The 22,538-nt window shown below is 34.1% G+C and overlaps 3 protein-coding genes across 3 annotated transcripts; 1 reads left to right on the top strand and 2 right to left on the bottom strand.

Annotated features, from left to right (window-relative positions):
• Positions 1–3,258: 3,258 nt before the first annotated feature.
• On the bottom strand, positions 3,259–10,204 carry LOC147397648 (mechanosensitive ion channel protein 10-like). The gene is made up of 5 exons (XM_086449515.1): positions 9,022–10,204; positions 8,813–8,942; positions 4,191–4,484; positions 3,904–4,106; positions 3,259–3,718 (listed from the first exon to the last, which is right to left on the bottom strand). Exons 1-5 carry the CDS (start codon positions 10,134–10,136, stop codon positions 3,448–3,450), a joined length of 2,013 nt encoding a protein of 670 aa, XP_086305641.1. The 5' UTR covers positions 10,137–10,204; the 3' UTR covers positions 3,259–3,447.
• A 6,678-nt stretch (positions 10,205–16,882) lies between these two features.
• Positions 16,883–17,404, top strand: LOC147397647 (RING-H2 finger protein ATL33-like). The gene has a single exon (XM_086450214.1). The coding sequence runs from the start codon at positions 16,883–16,885 to the stop codon at positions 17,402–17,404; it is 522 nt and encodes a 173-aa protein (XP_086306340.1).
• A 108-nt stretch (positions 17,405–17,512) lies between these two features.
• Positions 17,513–21,635, bottom strand: LOC147397646 (coatomer subunit zeta-1-like). Its single transcript, XM_086449513.1, has 6 exons — positions 21,479–21,635; positions 20,647–20,806; positions 19,749–19,896; positions 19,538–19,615; positions 17,836–17,920; positions 17,513–17,751 (listed from the first exon to the last, which is right to left on the bottom strand). The coding sequence occupies exons 1-6, from the start codon at positions 21,500–21,502 to the stop codon at positions 17,692–17,694; spliced, it is 555 nt and encodes a 184-aa protein (XP_086305639.1). The 5' UTR covers positions 21,503–21,635; the 3' UTR covers positions 17,513–17,691.
• Between the last annotated feature and the right edge of the window lie 903 nt (positions 21,636–22,538).

The following is a 22,538-nucleotide window of genomic DNA, read 5'->3' as shown; positions in this document are numbered from 1 at the left end:
TATAGAATCATTTAAAATGATGTTGATCCTACTTCACGATTTTTTGAGTTAAAAACTTGTAAAAGTAGGGAAATTTTTGTAATAAAATTTCAAGAGATATATATATATTTAACCATATCAAAAGAAAGATTAAGAAGCGATAAAGAAGAATAATCCTTTGACTGTTTCTCATCTCGAATCAATGATAAAATCATATTCTGAATTTTATAGAACATGTTTGTTATTGAAGGTTTTGGTGTCTTTTACTAACTCGTCGAGCGATAATAAAGGTTCATTTTCATTTGGGAATCCAAATCTTATAGCTATGGTGCATGCAAGCTGTTGATCAATTTATGTTACTTGAGGCATCGGAAAATCAGTTGGGTCACAATTGGCATGGGCCAAGAAGGTAATTACTTGGCGATAATCTTTAGAGGAGAAACCAAGTGGGGATGCTGACAAGTTTCTTCAATGGCGGAATATGGTTAATTTATTTAGGGCAATGGTGTATATATGGATGTTGGATTTGTAGGGAATAAATTACTTGTGAAATAATAGGCGTCAAAATTGAGGGTTCAACACTTTGGGAATGAATTAGCCATCAATGAAGGATGGTCTCAGGGTCTATAAGCGAAAATGTTTAGAAAGCCAAATTGAAATATAATTTATTTATTTATGTTTTATAACAGGGCATCCTGGTAAAAAGCAGACCAGGCCCGTATATGGCCTTTGCCCAATTCATAAATCATGGTCTTGTCGAAAGACTAGTCATGGAGCATGTGCAACGCTTACACATCACATACACCAAGTAAGTGAGGGTACACTCTCGTGGGTGGCCCCTGAGAAATTAATGCTTATACTAAATATCGAACTCACGAGGCCACTCGTGAATGAGAATATAATAATCTATTAAAGAACAATGAAAACATGTGGAGCCAAAAATTTCAGAAATCATTAGTGGTACCTGATTGAAACATTAGAAGATGCCTTCTCCTTATAAAAGCTGAATCTAAACCCAAGGACTTCGATAAATTCCATCCAAGTCACCAACACCAACTACACCACTATCGAGCTAGTCATACCACGACATGTATTCAACTCATACTCAAATTACAATTCTCCAACCTTCCTATCTAATATGTTTATAGAGCTGCTATTGGCACCCCAACTTTTACTAATTACACCTCAATTTCTTAAGTTATTTATCACATTCCAATTAAAGATTAGAACACAATCTTCAAACATTACAAATGTTCCATCAATTATAATCTCAACATTACAAAACATTATGACACTTATTCAAAAAACTTCAGTATTTGTCAACAATTATGATTAGGTTCATATAAAATCCTAAACCAAAAAATAGAAATATAGCAGAAAAAAAGAAAAGAAAAAGAGAGAGCTTCTACTGGTACCTCAACTTTTACTTATTCTCAATCATTTGATTATTTTCTTCATTTTAAATTGGGATGTAACAAATAAAAATTGGGTGCAGCCATCTTTTTAAATTTTAAATATCACCCATGTAACCTATCCCCTCCTCTCTCTCTCTCTCTCTCTCTCTCTTCTCTCTCTCTTTCACACACACACACAGTTACATTATCAATGAATATTATCATCCAAAGCCAACCATATCATAGACCACTGTTTTATCAGCCTCTATCATGCCATTTAGGATGTCTACTCCCCCTTATGGATGTCATGTTTCTACATATCTGATTTTTTTTTCGATTAATTTTTTTTTAAAAGATTTATGGATAAGACTGGAAAATTCGCATGATCCCAACCGTTTAAATACAAATTCCAATGGTTGAGATTTATCCTTGAAATAAGTATCTCTGAGATGTGTATTATGAAAAAACATATAAATCTTGACCGTTGGATTTTGTATTTACACGGTTAGGATAATGGATTTTCTTATGAGTCATTCTTCACAAGTCACTGGATCCTGACCCTTATGGGATACAGTGACTCATGAAGATGATTCATGGAAAAAATACATGATTCCAATTGTTTAAATACAAGATACAACAGTTGAAATTAATCATCGAGATAAGTATCTCCGGGATGTGTGTTATGGAGATTTCAATCCTAGTTGGATCAAGTTTTTCATTGCATTTCAATGTTAGTATCTAAAATTTTAGAAATCCGATTTCTACAAATTATAAACAGACTTCATATAGTCAAATAAAATGCATATAATATAAATTAATTAAATTTTCACATTTATTGGATTGGGACATGGTTGATCCAATATCCGTCGGTAATCAAATCAAATCTTCATTGGATAACCCAAATCATAAATCTAGATCTGACTCAATGATTTACCAAGTTGACTAGGCAAGTTGGTCTCATCAAGTTTTGGAGTTGAATCACCTTTGAATCAATTTGAGTCGAGTCAACTCAGCTACACCAAGTTTTCAGTCAACTATGTTACAGAGAAAGAAATATTATAATTAAGCAGAGAAGCTCACATCTACATTCTCCAGTGTGTACGTAATTGTCCGTTGCTTTGTCTTTTACACAATCCTCAATTATTCTTAAACACATTAATTAATCAAGTTTGTAGGCTCCGTAGGAGCCACAATCACAGCCACAACCATTAGATTAATGGTTATATTATCCATCAGCTATTATTATCATACTTGCACAATCTTCTTTGTAATCCTCGCCAATTTTTCGACCTCATCCATGGCAGATATTGCTCAAAGCCCCTCTGCACCAATTCAACCACCACCTTTACAGAGGCCCAACTTGTCCCCGTTCTTCTATTGTCTTGTGGTGATTGGATCGATCGCAGTCACTCTGGCTTTGTACAACCTCATTACAACTCCGACAGAGGGCCAACAACCCGTCTTTCAGATACCCCAACAGCCCGAGTTTTGAAAGATGTAAGGGTATGTTTGATTGCACAAGAAAAATAGGATGGAAAATCAATTTTTATGGAAAATGACATTTTTTAAGATCAAAAAATCAATTGCCCCCACCAACTCCTTACTAGCTCCGCCCTTAGTTTTAGCTAATAAGATCAAAATCGAAATTAGATACGGATCCCAATAAAAATATCGGATTTGAATATGGATATACTCATATCTGACCCGAACCCAACCCACTTTGAGCCCTAGATTAGAATATGTTTCATCATAAAATCATATTTATTTGAAATAATAAATATTTAAATTATCAAAAATTATTTAATTTATCAAAATATATAAAACCCAGCTGACTCGATTGAATTTTATTGACTATGAAAATATTTTTCAAGTAATAGAAGAGATGTATCGGATCTCAGTCAAATGTGAGAACAATTCACCAACTGTATTACTACAGGAAACCAAACATTGAAGTTCATTTAAGGAGTTAGAATGAACTCCAACTCCAAATCCAACTAACTGCTTCCAAACACACCCTAAACTATTTTAAGTTCTTGCAGCACATATAGCAATCTATCAAGTAATGGAAAGTTCATCATTCAATATTCATATGTACTGTTGTTGCTGAACCAACATCGCTTAAGTGAACTTCCTGAGGCAGAAGATGATATTTAATAGAGAGTTCTTCAAAGATTTCCTTCAGCTTGATAACCAAGTCGGATCTTCGGCTGTTCTTCTCTCCGATGTCCTGATAGTTCATTGTATGAGTAACAAAGAGAATTATCTTCATCTTATGAACATCCTCAATCTCCTTCACAACTATACTGTGGAAACTTCTCCAATGTTTAGGCTTGCTCTTTATGTACCTGAAAAAGCGCCAGAAATATGATTAATTATCTATTAAGTAAAACAATAATAATGGAAAGATGTGAAATAAATTAAGGAATGAACACTACAAAGAGGACAATTAGCATGAATTCCTCATTGTATATTGCACTGATACGTACGATACTAGCTAACTAAGATTGAAGGTTGAGACTTAATAACATACGCTGCTATTTTTTCTTTTAGCTGGTTGAATCTATCCATCGTAGTCGAAACATCAATAGAGAAATCCACAGAATCACCCATGCATGGGCTTCTATTGAAGTTGCTAATGGATTTGGTGGCCAACACTGAGTTTGGATAGTATATCTTCTCATTATCATAACTCAGAAAGACTGTTGTTAAAATGTGCATCTCTTGAACGGTCATCTGCAAGCTTGGCTTATCAACTACAAATAAACAAATATATATAATTAAAAAAAGAAAAAAAGTTAATGTTTTGTAAAGAGTTGCCTGAACTCCATTGATGACACAGCGATCACCAACATCGAATGGGTGCGTCACGAATACAAATATGATGCTCTCAAAAAGAATCTTCGCTGTGTTTCCGAACATGAAAACAAGAAGTAACAGCTGAGACGAGATGAGAACGAGCACTTGTGTCGTTGCGAATCCCATTAAAAGAAGCCACACAATAACGATCACAACAATCACAAGCATTAATATAATTTGGTTCAACTTCTTTATAATCGTTTTGGTGCCATTTAAGGATTCTATTAGTGATTTCTGTTTGCGGTAGACGTTCACCTGAAATTGAACACGGAAAACATTAACCATCATTCATAAGTGTTGAGATTGTAATAACAAAATGGCGCTTTCCTACATATTTTTTTTATGAAACAATGAAAAGGTCTAACCTCAATTGATAAGGTCTATATATTTTGTGTTCACATTTCACAACCAGCGTCTGTTTATAGTAGTTTGCCTGTCTAATCTCATGGTCATTGGCAGGACCAGTTTCCTTTTTGGTTTATGGCTCTAACTTGAGTTATAGTTGGGCGTATCTTGAACCAATTGAGAGGGTTGGAGGGCTGGTAGGCCCCAAGGGGAAAAAATTTCCCTTCAAATTGGGAGCAGGGATTGGGATTTTTTTGGGGCATTTTCATCTTTAGAAAATGTATGGTTCGCCCTAGGCCGTTGTATATATTCCAAGTTTAAAAACCCTATAACTTATATTGTGCTCTCGCCGTTGTCACCAATATAAGAATTATTATCACTGCCCGTGGATATAGGCAATCTTGCCAAACTACGTAAATCTCATGTTCTATTTTGTTTTCTCTTTTTAAATCTTTGTAGTTTATCAATCTTGATCGATCTAAAGAGAGTTTTTCAGTAACACTTCCAATCCTTTGTAACTAGTTGAGACAAAATTATTTTTAATTTGTAAATAATAAAGAAAGAGAGGAAATGAAGGGAATTAGAAGGCTAATTTGATTAAAGACACGTACAAGAGAGATGTGAATAATGTGAGAAGAAATGGAAGGAAGACAATGACTTTCAAGTGCATACACAACAAATTAAAGACCTATAGCATCCGTAGTTAGAATGAATGTGCAACTTAAAGGTTTTAAAAGAACGCGAGGAAGACCAAAAGGATGAATATCCAATGGTGTGAGAGATTTTCACATGTACACTTTAACAAAGAGATTACTTCTAGAAATCAAGAATTGAATGATGAAAGGGAGGATGATGATAATGATCTATGCTTCAACTTAGCTATGAATTAGGATTAGGAAGTTAAGAAAACAGAAGCAATGGACAACGAGAAGAAAAAAAAACCAAAAACAAAATGCAGTCAGACATAGAAACACATAGATTCTACGTGGTTCCATCAAGATTGAAGTACATCTACGATTCACACTGATTCCACCATTATGAAGAGAAAATTTACAATTACAGATTACCCTTTCACCGAAAAAAGAATATATATATTGTTAGGTTATTTTGACAAAATTCTAGACAAAATTTTGTCTTATATGGCTAATAAGTTTTGGTATAAGCTGATTTTTTGTGAGGATGATCTCTATAGTCAATAGATCATCCTCACAAAATATTAGTCAATTCTGAAACTTCTAACCCCATAAAAAGTAGTTACAAACTAACAGTAAAAAATTGACAGCTCACGATTCTTCAATTTATAAATTAGGGTTATGAATTTCAGAATTGGTTGATTTTTTGTAAGGATGATTTTCTCATCATAGAAATCATCCACAGAAAAAATCAACCCATTCTAAAACTTTTAGCACATATAAGACAAAATGCTTTTTCTAAAATATTGTCCAGGATTTTATCAAAAGAACACTACCATATATATATAGGGAGCGGTTCGGCAGCCCTAAAGTTTGCCAAGTTTGGTGCCAAATATTTTTTGTAAATCACTTTTGATGGGGTTAGAAGTTTTGGAATAGGCTAATTTTTTGTGAGGATGATCTCTGCGGTGAAGAGATCATCCTCACAAAAATCAGCTCATTTTGAAAATTCTAACCCTAATTTACAAGTTGAAGAATCGTGGACCGTCCAATTTTTGTAAATCACTTTTGATGGGGTTAGAAGTTTTGGAATAGGCTGATTTTTGGTGAGGATGATCTCCTCGTCATAGAGATCATTCTCACAAAAAATCAGCTCATTCCAAAGCTTCTAACCCATATTTTGAAAAATGTTTAACACCAAACTTGGCAAACTGTAGGGCTACTGAACCGTCCCCTATATATATATATATATATAGGGTCCCGTTCAGCACCCTAAGCTTTACCACACACTTTAACAAACGTGTTTTGTCCTACATGGGTTAGAAGTTTTGGAATGTGCTGATTTTTTGTGAGGATGATCTCTATGGTGAGGAGATCATCCTCACCAAAAATCAGCTCATTCCAAAACTTCTAACCCCGTAAAAAATGGTTTACAAAAAATGGACGGTCCACGATTTTTCAACGTGTAAACATGGGGCTAAACATTTCAGAATGGGCTGATTTTTTAGGAGGATGATCTTCTAATCATAGAGATCATTTTCACCAAAAATCAGCCCATTCGAAAACTTCTAACCCATGTAGGACAAAAAACGTTTGTTAAAGTGTGTGGTAAAACTTAAGGTGCTGAACATTTCCCATATATATATATATATATATATATATATATATAGGGTCAGGGTCAAACGACAACCATTTCAACACACATATAGACAACGTGTTTTGTCTTATATGGGCAAAAATGTTTGGAATGGGCTGATTTTTTGTGAGGATGATCTCTGTGGTGAGGAGATCATCATTTCCAAAAATCAGCTCATTATGAAACTTCTAGACCATCCAATTTTTGTTGAAAAATTATAGACCGTCCAATTTTTGTAAATCAATTTTGATGAGGTTACAAGTTTTGGAATGTGATGATTTTTTGCCAGGATGATCCCCTCATCACAGAGATCATCCTCACAAAAAATCAGCCCATTCCAAACATTTTTGCCCATATAAGACAAACACGTTGTCTATATGTGTGTCGCAATGTGTGTTGCAGGAACCCGACCCATATATATATGGGAAATGTTCAGCACCCTAAGTTTTACCACACACTTTAACAAACGTTTTTTGTCCTACATGGGTTAGAAGTTTTGGAATGAGCTGATTTTTGGTGAGGATGATCTCTATGATTAGAAGATCATCCTCCCCAAAAATCAGCCCATTCCGAAATGTTTAGCCCCATGTTTACACGTTGAAAAATCGTAGACCGTCCATTTTTTGTAAATCAATTTTGATGGGGTTAGAAGTTTTGGAATGAGCTGATTTTTGGTGAGGATGATCTCCTCACCATAGAGATCATCCTCACCAAAAATCAGCTCATTCCGAAACTTCTAACCCATGTAAGACAAAACGCGTTTGTTAAAGTGTGTGGTAAAACTAAGGGTGGCGAACGGGACCCTATATATATATATATGGGTCCCGTTCAGCACCAAACATTTTGGCCAACATTTTAGCCAACACTTTTTGTCCTACATGGGTTAGAAGTTTTGGAATGGGCTGATTTTTGGTGATGATGATCTCTACGGTGAGGAGATCATCCTCATCAAAAATCAGCTCATTCCAAAACTTCTAGCCCCATGTTTACAAGTTGAAAAATCGTGGACCGTCCATTTTTTGTAAACCATTTTTGATTGGGTTAGAAGTTTTGGAATGGGTTGATTTTTGGTGATGATGATCTCCTCACCGTAGAGATCATCCTCACCAAAAATCAGTCCATTCCAAAACTTCTAACCCATGTAGGACAAAAAGTGTTGGCTAAAATGTTTGCCATTGAACGCTACCCTATATATATATATAGGGTCGGGTTCTTACGACTCATATTGCGACACACCATTTTGTCTTATATGGGCAAAAATGTTTAGAATGGGCTGATTTTTTGTGAGGGTGATCTCTATGGTGAGGAGATCATCCTTGCCAAAAATCAGCTCATTATGAAATTTCTATCCCCATGTTTACACATAGAAAATTTTTAGACCGTCCAATTTTTGTAAATCAATTTTGATGGGGTTAGAAGTTTTGGAGTGGGATGATTTTTTGCCAGGATGATCTCCTCACCATAGAGATCATCCTCACAAAAAATCAGCCCATTCCAAACATTTTTGCTCATATAAGACAAAACGGTGAGTCGCAATATGAGTCGTAATAGGGGACGTAATAACGCCATCCATATATATATATATATATATATATGATCTCTAAAACTTCGAACTCCATAAAAAATTAATGACGGTCCACGATTCTTCAACTTTTAAACCGTGGTTATAATGAACTGATTTTTTGTAAGGATGATCTCCTCACCATAGAGATCATCCTCACCAAAAATCATCTCATTCCAAAATCAACTTTTAGCCCATATTCTACAAAACACTTTGACAAAGAGAACATATACATCTGGAGTTTTAGGTACATAACATAAACATAGAAGAAACCATGAATTATGAACTAAATTAATAAACCAAAAATCAACTGATCATGAGCTTTCCTAGGATTTTAAAGTCTAGAAGGCAACAACCATTTGGAAATGTTGAGATCGGAGACCGTAGATAAAACAAATAGATTTCTTACCAGCCAGTTCTTAAAGGCCGTTCTCTTTATCTTTCTCGTGTCCTCATATCCTTCAAATTCTGGGAGCACTTTGTCAACCGCCGCTTTATCCAAATATCTTAGCAAGTCCTTCTTCTCGATACATCTATCCCTGCAGCCATAATAAAACCAGAAATGAGAGTGAGATAAAGAATCATGAAGAGTAGTCAAAACCTCATAATTAATCTTACTTGTTATCATCTTTGACGATGTTCTTGAAAATCTGTTGAGCAGCATCTTTTACGTCCGACTCATTACTAATCTCTTTTTTATTCCGTTCAGCAGTACCTTCCTCACCATCAATTTTCTCCTTCAATTTCAAGATTCTGGACAGATCGTACTCCTTTATCACTGCAATTAACCCTTTCATCCGCCAAGGCGACACGTGCTTCTGTTGTTGCAACTTGCTTGGATTAATCTCTTTTATTTCCTCTCGTCCTTTCTTCTTCTTCTTCTTTTTGGTAGTCTCGATATTCAACTGTCCCGTTCTTGTTTCCGATGGAGGCTTCAAAAGTGTGTCAACAATGTAGTGGTGAAAGATTGATTCTTGAATCCTTTCGAAGAAAGTACGGATGAGGAAAGAAGCCTCAATTTGCTTTAATAATAGTGTCTTCACTGACCATATGACTGCGCCCACCAAACAAGAAACAAGAGTTCTAGAGACATACATATGAATCTTTTTGGCTTTTCTTGATCGCTTATCGACATCTAGATTGAACAATAAAGACCATGAAAGAAGAAGCAAACCCAACCAAATGCAGATCCGAACGCTCTTCCTTAACCCATCAACAAAATACAGAATATCTTTCTTGCCTAACAATAAGTTTTTCTCAATCATGATACATATAAGTTCGATTAAACACCATGCAAACAATCGACCACAGATGATTATCATTACGAACACACACCATTTCCAAATCTCGAACCCCCAAATCAAGAAATGATGCCAACTTCGAATTCTAAAGATTGCAATTAAGCATCCTATAATGCATATTAATGCAATCCCCTCCATAAAAACCAAAACTTTCCATTTCTTACCTTCCAAACAATTCTTCCATATTGGATTTTGTTCTCCGTTTGGTGGGCTTGTTCGGGGATTCTTCCCTTCAATTATTGATTTGGAGGTCCTCCGACAAGCTTCGACAACACCCTCTGAATCGAAGCTTGGAGAAGATTGTTTCTCTTTATGTTTCTTCTTCAAAGCTTCTCTTTCTTCTTCTTCACCTGAAATCACTAAAACTACGTCAGCTTCATCACTCGCTCTTTTCTCTCCTCTCACAACAGCTTCTCCATTATTATCATCCATGGAAAAGGCAAGCTTCTGTGTCAAAGTCACGTAAACGAAAGAAGTTGAAGATATGAGAGTTAACGGTATTATTGAATGGCAGCTGGGATTTATAGAGACTAGGAGTATAGAAAATTGTATAGAAAGTATGGAAAATTGTTATGGACGAAAATACCCTTGTCTTTACCTCTAAATCTCTATTAGCCAATATTGAACTGGTTTTTTTTAATTAGAATTATTGGGATTACACCATCACCGTGTCTATTCTATAGGTGCGGGACAGCTGTTCATCTGATATATACATACATAGAGGGTAGCGTGCTTTTGACAAAATTTTGTTTTATATGACTAAAAATTTTATAATGAGCTGATATTTTGTGAGGATGATCTCTATAGTCAATAGATCATCCTCACAATAAATCAGTTAATTCTTAAACTTCTAACCCCATGAAAAGTGATTACAAATTAACGATAAAAATTGACGATTCATAATTCTTCTTCTTATAAATTAGGATTAAAAATCTTAGAATTAACTGATTTTATGTGATGATGATTTTCTCACTATAGAGATCATCCTCACAAAAAATCAGCTCATTCTGAAATTTTTAACCCATATAAGATAAATGCTTTGTTTACAATGTTGTCTAAGATTTTATCAAAAGAATGCAACCCATATATATATATATATATATATATATATATATATAAAAGGTGGCATTCGAAGGCCCTAAAGTAAGTCAAACATTGTGCCAAATATTTTTAAAACATGGGTTAGAAATTTTGGAATGGACTGATTTTTTGTGAGGAAGATCTCCTCATCATAGAGATCATCCTCATAAAAAATCAGCTCCTTCCAAAAATTTTAATCCCATCAAAAGCGATTTACAAAAATAGGACGGTCCACGATTCTTTAACTTGTAAACTTAGATTAGAAGTTTTTGAATGAATTGATTTTTTGTGAGGATGATCTCTACCATTCTGAAGCTTCTAACCCATGTTTGGCACAATGTGCTCTCTTTAAGGCCTCCGAACCGCTCCCATATATATATATAAAGGATTGATATCTTATTAACAGCTTAATTAATAAGATTTTCCATCAAATAAACAGCTGATATATAAGATTGTTACCTAGGGATTATTACTTTGGATCCCTAGAATACACTATTCACCTCTACAAGACTAATAAAAAAAATCTAGACAAGTTGATTGGACGAAGAGATAAAGGAATATGGAAGGAACCAATCTGTTTATTTTCTATAGAGAGAAAGATAGGTCGAATTTGCTTTATTTCCCAAGGATGTAATATTTATGTCACTTTTAGCACTATATTATTCTTTACTTAAACAGCGATACGCACGTTGGATGTGCTTCATCATTCAAATAGAGAATAAATATCACTTTTTGTTTAATTAAAAGAATCGTGATAAAATGATTATCCCATGTGACATACTCCACGTAGATCTGTATTCCTCAAGATACACAACTGCACTTTTTTTAATAGGGATCGGTGCAATTGTGTATCTCGGAGAGTATAAATCTATGGTTCCCAAATATTTCGTGTCAGGGGAGTCGATTGAGTATGCCACGTGGGATACTCAGATTATCACAACTCTAATTAAAATATCACTTTTAGCATTATTCTTTTATTTAAAGAGGGAAGGGCATGTTGTATGTGATTCATCATCCAAACAACGAATAAATTTCAGTTTTTGTTTAATAACAATACCCTTTATTTTGTAAATAGTTATACGTATTTTAAAGGAGCAAATAATTGTACACTTTTAGTAAAATATGACATAGACACCACTTAGAGTTAGAATGAGGTTCTTATTTGACCCATGTGGAATACCACGTTGGCCCAAATAATACTTTTTCTTACTATAGAGATCATCCTCACAAAAAATCAGCTCATTCTGAAATTTTTAACCCATATAAGATAAATGCTTTGTTTACAATGTTGTCTAAGATTTTATCAAAAGAATGCAACCCATATATATATATATATATATAAAAGGTGGCATTCGAAGGCCCTAAAGTAAGTCAAACATTGTGCCAAATATTTTTAAAACATGGGTTAGAAATTTTGGAATGGACTGATTTTTTGTGAGGAAGATCTCCTCATCATAGAGATCATCCTCATAAAAAATCAGCTCCTTCCAAAAATTTTAATCCCATCAAAAGCGATTTACAAAAATAGGACGGTCCACGATTCTTTAACTTGTAAACTTAGATTAGAAGTTTTTGAATGAATTGATTTTTTGTGAGGATGATCTCTACCATTCTGAAGCTTCTAACCCATGTTTGGCACAATGTGCTCTCTTTAAGGCCTCCGAACCGCTCCCATATATATATATATAAAGGATTGATATCTTATTAACAGCTTAATTAATAAGATTTTCCATCAAATAAACAGCTGATATATAAGATTGTTACCTAGGGATTATTACTTTGGATCCCTAGAATACACTATTCACCTCTACAAGACTAATAAAAAAAATCTAGACAAGTTGATTGGACGAAGAGATAAAGGAATATGGAAGGAACCAATCTGTTTATTTTCTATAGAGAGAAAGATAGGTCGAATTTGCTTTATTTCCCAAGGATGTAATATTTATGTCACTTTTAGCACTATATTATTCTTTACTTAAACAGCGATACGCACGTTGGATGTGCTTCATCATTCAAATAGAGAATAAATATCACTTTTTGTTTAATTAAAAGAATCGTGATAAAATGATTATCCCATGTGACATACTCCACGTAGATCTGTATTCCTCAAGATACACAACTGCACTTTTTTTAATAGGGATCGGTGCAATTGTGTATCTCGGAGAGTATAAATCTATGGTTCCCAAATATTTCGTGTCAGGGGAGTCGATTGAGTATGCCACGTGGGATACTCAGATTATCACAACTCTAATTAAAATATCACTTTTAGCATTATTCTTTTATTTAAAGAGGGAAGGGCATGTTGTATGTGATTCATCATCCAAACAACGAATAAATTTCAGTTTTTGTTTAATAACAATACCCTTTATTTTGTAAATAGTTATACGTATTTTAAAGGAGCAAATAATTGTACACTTTTAGTAAAATATGACATAGACACCACTTAGAGTTAGAATGAGGTTCTTATTTGACCCATGTGGAATACCACGTTGGCCCAAATGATACTTTTTCTTACTATAGAGATCATCCTCACAAAAAATCAGCTCATTCTGAAATTTTTAACCCATATAAGATAAATGCTTTGTTTACAATGTTGTCTAAGATTTTATCAAAAGAATGCAACCCATATATATATATATATATATATATATATATATATAAAAGGTGGCATTCGAAGGCCCTAAAGTAAGTCAAACATTGTGCCAAATATTTTTAAAACATGGGTTAGAAATTTTGGAATGGACTGATTTTTTGTGAGGAAGATCTCCTCATCATAGAGATCATCCTCATAAAAAATCAGCTCCTTCCAAAAATTTTAATCCCATCAAAAGCGATTTACAAAAATAGGACGGTCCACGATTCTTTAACTTGTAAACTTAGATTAGAAGTTTTTGAATGAATTGATTTTTTGTGAGGATGATCTCTACCATTCTGAAGCTTCTAACCCATGTTTGGCACAATGTGCTCTCTTTAAGGCCTCCGAACCGCTCCCATATATATATATATAAAGGATTGATATCTTATTAACAGCTTAATTAATAAGATTTTCCATCAAATAAACAGCTGATATATAAGATTGTTACCTAGGGATTATTACTTTGGATCCCTAGAATACACTATTCACCTCTACAAGACTAATAAAAAAAATCTAGACAAGTTGATTGGACGAAGAGATAAAGGAATATGGAAGGAACCAATCTGTTTATTTTCTATAGAGAGAAAGATAGGTCGAATTTGCTTTATTTCCCAAGGATGTAATATTTATGTCACTTTTAGCACTATATTATTCTTTACTTAAACAGCGATACGCACGTTGGATGTGCTTCATCATTCAAATAGAGAATAAATATCACTTTTTGTTTAATTAAAAGAATCGTGATAAAATGATTATCCCATGTGACATACTCCACGTAGATCTGTATTCCTCAAGATACACAACTGCACTTTTTTTAATAGGGATCGGTGCAATTGTGTATCTCGGAGAGTATAAATCTATGGTTCCCAAATATTTCGTGTCAGGGGAGTCGATTGAGTATGCCACGTGGGATACTCAGATTATCACAACTCTAATTAAAATATCACTTTTAGCATTATTCTTTTATTTAAAGAGGGAAGGGCATGTTGTATGTGATTCATCATCCAAACAACGAATAAATTTCAGTTTTTGTTTAATAACAATACCCTTTATTTTGTAAATAGTTATACGTATTTTAAAGGAGCAAATAATTGTACACTTTTAGTAAAATATGACATAGACACCACTTAGAGTTAGAATGAGGTTCTTATTTGACCCATGTGGAATACCACGTTGGCCCAAATGATACTTTTTCTTACTAACTTAATAAGGAAACTATTTTTATTTCTTAACAAACCTTGAAATGATTTTCATCTTATTTTAAATATAAAATGATTAAATACTTTTATATATATATTCATTCTTTTTAGTAAAATGGGTATTTGATTAAAAGAACTAAGGGTGTTATAAGTATTTAATCATTTAAAATGTTGTGGATCCCATTTCAAAAAAATTTGAATGAAATACTCGTAAAAATAGAAAAAAATTTGTAATAAAATTACAACAGATATATATTTAATCATTTCACAAGAAAGATTAAGAATTGATAAAGAAGAATAATCCTTTGATTGTTTCTCATGTTGAATCAATGACAAAATCATATTTTGATTTCCATAGAACATGCTTGTCATTGAAGGTTTTGTTGTTAATCATATCACAAGAAAGATTAAGAATCAATAAAGAAGAATAATCCTTTAATTTGATTGTTTCTCATCTCGAATCAATGACAAAATCATATTTTGATTTCTATAGAACATGCTTGTCATTGAAGATTTTGGTGTCTTTCACTAACTCGTCGAGTGATAATCAAAATTCATTTTCGTTTGGGAATCCAAATCTTATAGCTATGGCGCATGCAAGCTGTTGATCAATTTATGTTAGGCATTCACAATTGGTAGGGCCCAACCGCCCAAGGAGGTGATTACTTGGGGATAATCTTTTGAGGAGAAACCAAGTGGGGATGCTCACAAGTTTCTTCAATGGTGGAATATCGTGAGTTTATCTAGGGCAATGGAGTATATATGGATGTTGGATTTGTTTGAAATATATTATTTATCACATCCCAATTAAATATTAGAACACACTCTTCAAACATTACAAAGGTTCTGTTAATTATAATCTCAACATTATGACACTTATCCAAACAATTTCAGTATTTGTTTACAATTATGATTAGGTTCATATAAAATCCTAAACCCAAAAAATAGAAATGTAGTGGGAAAGAAAACAAAAAAGGGAGAGAGCTTCTATTGACACCTCAACTTTTACTTATTCTCAATCATTTAGTTATTTTCTTTATTTTAAATTAGGGTGTAATAAATAAAAATTAGATGCTACTAAAGTCTTTTAAATTTTAAATATCACCCATGCAACCTAACCCAACAAGAGTCTCTCTCTCTCTCTCTCTCTCTCTCTCTCTCACACCGTTACATTATCAATGAATATGTGAATTACGTCCGAAGCCAACCACATCATAGACCACTGTTTTATCGGCCTCTATCATGCCATTTAGGATGTCTACTCCTCCTTATGGATGTCGTGTTTCTACATATCTGATTTTTTTCCTATTAATTTTTTTTTAAAGATTTATGATTAAGACTGGAAAATCCACATGATTCCAACCCTTTAAATACAAAATCCAACGGTTGAGATTTATCCTCAAAATAAATATCTCCGAGATGTGTATTATGAAGAAACATATAAATCTTGACCGTTGGATTTTGTGTTTACACGGTTAGGATCATGGATTTTCTCATGATTTATTCTTCACGAGTCACTAGATCCTAACCCTTATGAGATACAGACTCATGAAGATGATTCATGGCAACTGTTAAATACAAAATACAACGGTTGAGATTTATCCTCGAGATAAGTATCTCTAAGGATGCGTGTTATGGTTATTCCAATCCTTGTTGGATCAAGTTTTTCATTGCATTTTAATGGTAGTATCTAAAATTTTAGAAATCCAATTTCTACAAATTATAAACAGACTTCTTACATTCAAATAAAATGTATATACTAGAACTTAATTAAATTTTCACATTTATTGGATTGGGACATGGTTGATCCAATATCCGTCCTATAGTTAATCAAATCAGATCTTCATTGGAACCGAAATCATAAATCTAGATCTGACTCAATGATTTACCAAGTTGACCAGGCAAATTGGTCTCATCAAGTTTCGGAGTTGAATCACCTTTGAATCCAATTGAGTCAAGTCAACTCCGCAAAACCAAGTTTTCAGTCAACTATGACAAGTTTTAAAACTATGATACAGAGGAAGAAAAATCATAATTAAGCATAGAAGCTCACATCTACATTCTCCAGTGTGTACGTAATTGTCCGTTGCTTTGTCTTTTACTCAATTCTTAATTATTTTTAAACACATTAATTAAACAATTTTGTAGACTCCGTAAGAGCTACAGCCACAAACATTAGATTAATGGTTATATTATCCATCAGCTACTATTATCATACTTGCACAATCTTCTTTGTAATCCTCGCCAATTTTTCAACCTCATCCATGGCAGATATTGCTCGAAGCCCCTCTGCACCAATTCAACCACCACCTTTACAGAGACCCAACTTGTCCCCGTTCTACTATGGTCTTGTGGTGATTGGATCGATTGCAGTCATTCTAGCTTTGTACAACCTCATTATTGTGGGATGGTGCACACACCATCGTAGGCAACAACTCCAACAGAGGCCCAACAACCTGTCTTTCAGATACCCAAACAGCCCAAGTTTTGAAAACTCGAGTTCGGCCTTGGTTCCCACGTTCAAGTTTAGGAAAGAAGATACCTGTGAACAAGCTTATGGTAATGAGTGCTCGGTGTGTCTATCAGTTTTTGAAGAAGGGGAGGATGTACGGCAACTGCCGAGGTGCAAACATTCATTCCATGCTTCTTGTATAGATATGTGGCTCTATTCCCACTCTGACTGTCCACTTTGTCGTGCCATCGTCGAGCCACCAGTTTCTCATCAAATAGTAATTCCAGAGCAGAATTCTGCAGAAGTTTTTCTGGAATCCGGCAGCTCAGTCTGAATGTTCTTTCTTTTTCTTTTCTTTGGTTGTGTAGTGTGTTTTTGAGAGGTAAATATATGGATGATATTAATAAAAACTACGAAAATAGAAAGGATGCAAGAAAACAAATGTGAAAATAGTTGAATACTGCATCGAAGGTATTGCTGTTGATAGAATTCAAGCTGTAAATAGCTTCAATGGAATAACTCCACTAAAGTAACAAAAAACAACACCCAAGTATAGTTGAATATTGCACCCCAAATGGGGAAAAGGAACTTTTTCTCATGCTTTTCATATAGCTGCATGCATCATTTGAGAAGGGATCTGATTAATTGTTCGCGTGCAGTAGCTAAGGCTTCACTTATAGTCTGCAACCCAGAAGAGAAATATTGGAATTTTATTAGAAACCAAGTGGAGGAATTTTTTTTTTAAGAAATGGATGAGGGATTCACCTGTTCAGACAAGGGTGCAGCAGAGTCTGCACTATGGCTTGCAACTTTTCCTGCGATAACATTTGCATCGGTTTCAAGAATTATCCTGCATGAGACGTGAATAAATCAGGTGCGTTAGTTCCTAAATGAAGCAAATAACATCGAGACACCTTACAACCTACTCACAAAACAGGCACCAAGAAAAAAAAAACCCAGTTTGATTTATAAAACAGCTGTGTTTCATCTTCATGTGGATGAATAAATCCTCTCAAACTGTTTAGGTTTTGCTTCTGCTTTATCCAAGATTTGTAGTGCTTTTGTTGTTTTTTTTTTTTTTCCTCCTCTATGTGAGGTCTGCCATCTTCACCTGTATTCACTTTTGATAATATCTTACATTTATAAAAAGTGAAAACAGATCCTCTCAAACTTCAAATTTGTTGATCTTAATAGGCACTAATAAGGATGAAGTAAAGACCCACAGATTTAATGAATCTTGCAGTCCACTTTAATGAATCTTGAAATGTGAAGTGCGCGAGCTTGTTCAGTTATCGGACCAGTTTCAAATTAGATGTTTATTAGACCAATTGCCATGCTCCTAAGATGCTAGAACAAATCCCCACTTAATACAGAACTCCAGTCAGTATGGAGCTTCGTGGATCACTGGATCCAAGACTCAAATAAATATAATAGCCTAAACAAGCTGCTGCCCAATGAAATGGAGATTTCTATTAAGATGAGTGTCTCTCCCATGCCCTCTTCAAAATCTGCTTGTCACTCATCTTTGATGTTTACAATGCTGTGTAAAAAATAGGAGTTTCAACTGTTTCCATAGATGAGGAAAAATAGGAAGGTGATAAGTAAAAGGCTATCAGCCACCTCTGGGAATAGCTATTGTCATAACATGGTAAGTCCCAAAGGGCTCAAAAGTCACTGATGCCAGTCAAATATCACATATGTACCATCACAAGCAGGGGCAGAGCCAGGATTTTCTTGTAGTGAGGGCAAACTATAGTTAATGGTACAATTGAAGAGCTTGAAGATGAATGATTTTGAAAAGAAATTCAGAGGTTTTGGTTAAAAGGTGAAGAAAAGGATATCCAGGTCATTTCCAAATTAGTCTATGAGAGAAGGCACAGTCAAGAGGCAATGTCATCTTAAGGGGGGAGAGGGGGGCAAAAATTGGAGGGAGGTGAGGGGTGAGGGCAAATAGGGAGGGAGGTAAGGGAGTGGAGGTAAATGGGGTATGTAATTAGTTGAAAATACAAGGGTATCTCAAAATTGTGGGGGCAATAGTGATCGATGAGAACCGCAAATTGAAGAGTAACAGACATGAAATAAAGATTTGTTTTTATGAGAATTAACTGCTCTCTTGCAAGTTTTTCCCAAGAGGTGAGACTCCTCTAATTCTGTTGGTGTGATTAAATTACCCATTGTGTGGTCAAGTTGCCTCCCAAATTCAATCTTACAGTCCTTACAAAGATTTGGGGTCAGCTAAATGAATCCTGTTTCTCCAATCCTACATTCTCACCTAGTGTTAAAATTCACCCCATCTGACACCTTAACCTTAAAACCAATTTCCAGCTTACAAAACCGAAATTTCCGGATCTTCTATGACCAACAAGAAAGAGTAAGAAGCATGGATAGATCATCTTGCAAGTACATGAATTGCATTATAGACATCACTAAAAGCTTAAGAAACATCAAGCAAGCAAATTGTCCATACCCTCCATCAACGATCTCATCAATGCATAAAAAAATAAGATTCAAGTTTTCAAGTGCCTCCCTTTTCTCCACATTGCTCCTGAAACCACAGTATATCAGATTAGATTGTGTGTACGCATATACTGAGAGACTATTCAAGAATTGAAGTTAAGGGGAAAACAATAGTCAAACAGAAGGCAATAAGCCATGGCCCAGGGTATGCTTAACAAGACCTTAGGATTAGGGAAACTGCGTCAAAGAATCCCTGAAGAACTGTTGCCAAGATGAGTTCATTTTCATCATCGCCCCCAGTAACAAAAAAGTGCAGATCTTGGATAAACTTATAGACAACTATGTTGTTCTCAAACATTGCTATCTCCGCTGTAGACAACGAAATATCAACTATCAACAATGCAATGGTATGTCAATCATATCAATTTTTCAGTCTCTTAAACCAATTAAACCAAAAGAAAAAAAAAAAAAAACACAAATGGAATACGAAAGGAAATGTCCTTCAAATTTAAGAATGTGTAAATCTGTTAATGTTTGAATTTCTTAACATTGCAATTGTTTTCATGTTGACAGTGATATATAATAAAACCAGATATCCATGTGTCTTGGTCTATATTGAAAAGAATCACCAACTCTTTCAAAATGACGCGATTACTTCATGACTCTTTCAATCAGCGATTTACTTCCAATTCACAAACTTTTGAAGAAAAAAATTGCACATTCTTTGGAAAAATCACAAACTTCACAAATTAATTGTGAAGCTTGAAGTTGAACAATATAATGGTCAAACAGTGATGTCTTAGATGAAATTTATTGAAGAACATTTTGGTATAATGTTGTTGACTCTGAATTAAACCCAATTTGATAACGAGGATTGGTTGCAACTAATCCTACCAAACAAAAGTACTATCCTCTGAAACGTATCAAAATAATCTGAATTGAATCATTGCATTTCCAAGAAAAGATAGATTATTCAGACAGGTTAAAACCTTGACTGATACATCTGATCGTTGACAGGAAAAAACATTCAATAATATTAAGAGCCTCCACAAAACATTCTAGATTGTTTTAAGACAAACAATGGGAAAGAAGAAAGACAAAAAACTTAATGTAAGTTACCTTCTGTCCGAGCATTTGTCTTTTGAGTTTTAGTAAAAACTGATTTCTCAAAAGCTAGTTTTGCACTAAGTGTTGGCCAATCATCCGAGTAATACTTGACAGCTATGCGGTTGCCTTCAGAATCAAGAAGAAGAATGTTTTTCACAGAAGGGCAACACTCCTATACAATAGGAACATTTTTTGTTAAATCAGAACACATAAACTTGAGAAGGAATCATCTTCATAGTTCAGATATTGTCATCATATCATGCAAAATTTACAGATTTCTTCATTTCTAGACGATAATATTGAGTTATCCATAGCAAAAATAATAATAATAAATAATGAAATAAACCCAATCCTTGATCCTCTTGAATCTGGTTCTACATGTGAAAAAATTGTAAATCGGTATTTTTCTTCTTTTGAAGGGTAAACTGAGATCAAATCAGCGACCTCATGGTTGAGGTGAATAACTTTTAGTAATCATGCTATGGATCTGTATCTGAACTGAAGCAAAATTCCTTATTGATTTTATGTAACAAAAGGTGTTTGAAACATTTAGCAACATAAATAATTCGAGCCCAAATTCATCAATTCTGCTCCGGATTGCATTGGAAATGTAACTGGAACTAAATTTTTTATATGTTAGTTACAGATCTAACCGATAAAAGAAACCTATTGCAGATCGAAATGAAGTGATCTAGAAATTTGAAACCTAGATTCAAAAGAAAATTAAAAGAAGAAAAAAAAAACAATTCTTTTAAACCCTAGATCAGACGAAACCGAGCTAGCAAAGTTCGCTCAAACAGAAGAATTCGATGTTTACAGAGAGAGAGAGAGAGAGAGTCCTTACTCGATTTGTAGAGAAGTTCGCCATCGATAACGGGGATTAAGTTGCGACCTTGCGAGGTGCGGGAGAGTAAACGCCATAAATACGAGCGCCTAAGTTATATATAAGTAGTCTGTGGCATTGGGCATCCTCTCGGGGCGTAAGGGGGTAAAAGAAGAAAAATAACAAAATTGGAGGGTATCAATAAAAAAATAGGAAAGAGAAAAAAAATAAAAAAATTTGAGATTAATCAAAAGAAAAAGGAGAGAAGAGGAAAGATAATACAAATAGAGGAAGGGAAATAATAAAAAGATAAAATTTTCATCAAGATATGTTGTTTTATAAGATAGATATCTTTAAATAAAAATGAGACCGTTGTTGTGTTTTATTATATAGATATACTCAAATATCAAATTTATTATTGCACTGGAATTTGTTTGTGTATCCTAATTGAGATTAAAGGGGTAAAAGTGAAAAAATAATAAACTTGTAGGAGCATTAATAGAAAAGGGGGAAGAAAAACAAAATTTAAAAAAAAAAAAAATTGGAGGAGTATTATTTGAAAGGGAGAAGAGGAAAGATAATAACGACACCATTGTTTGAAAACTAGTCGAGTCAAGTTGACTTATTTTGAGGAGAAAAAACAAATGGCATTTTGTGAGGGTACTTTAAGTCATTAAATATTTTAATTTGACTCGCTCAAGTCGACTCTTGAGTTTTTTATTTGACTCGACTCAATGAATATTAGAGTTGAATCAAATTTTCAAGTTTTAAAACTACGAGTGAAACACTTTCCTTACTAATTTGGTAATATTTTAAGTCTTATTAAGGGTTGTTTTACTCAAATAGATTAACACATTTGTAATCCAACACCACAACCCTTTAAATTTCATCGAAAAACTCAAATTCAAAAGAAAAATCTTTTAGACTTGGTCCAAGGTTTTGAATAGAATAATATTGAAGTGACCTCAAGCTGAACCTCATATCGCACTTCTTGACATGAAAGCGAATGAGAACCATATATGCTTTCATCAAATCCCATAGACGCTTTCATCAAGATTTGATGAAAACATCTATGGTTCCT

This window comes from Akebia trifoliata, chromosome 8, assembly GCF_017979445.1.
Source record: "Akebia trifoliata isolate Shusen 1 chromosome 8, ASM1797944v1, whole genome shotgun sequence".
In the NCBI taxonomy this organism is placed as follows: Eukaryota; Viridiplantae; Streptophyta; class Magnoliopsida; order Ranunculales; family Lardizabalaceae; genus Akebia; species Akebia trifoliata.
The sequence above is the reverse complement of the archived record's forward strand: the minus strand, read 5'-3'. Positions and strand labels throughout refer to the sequence as shown.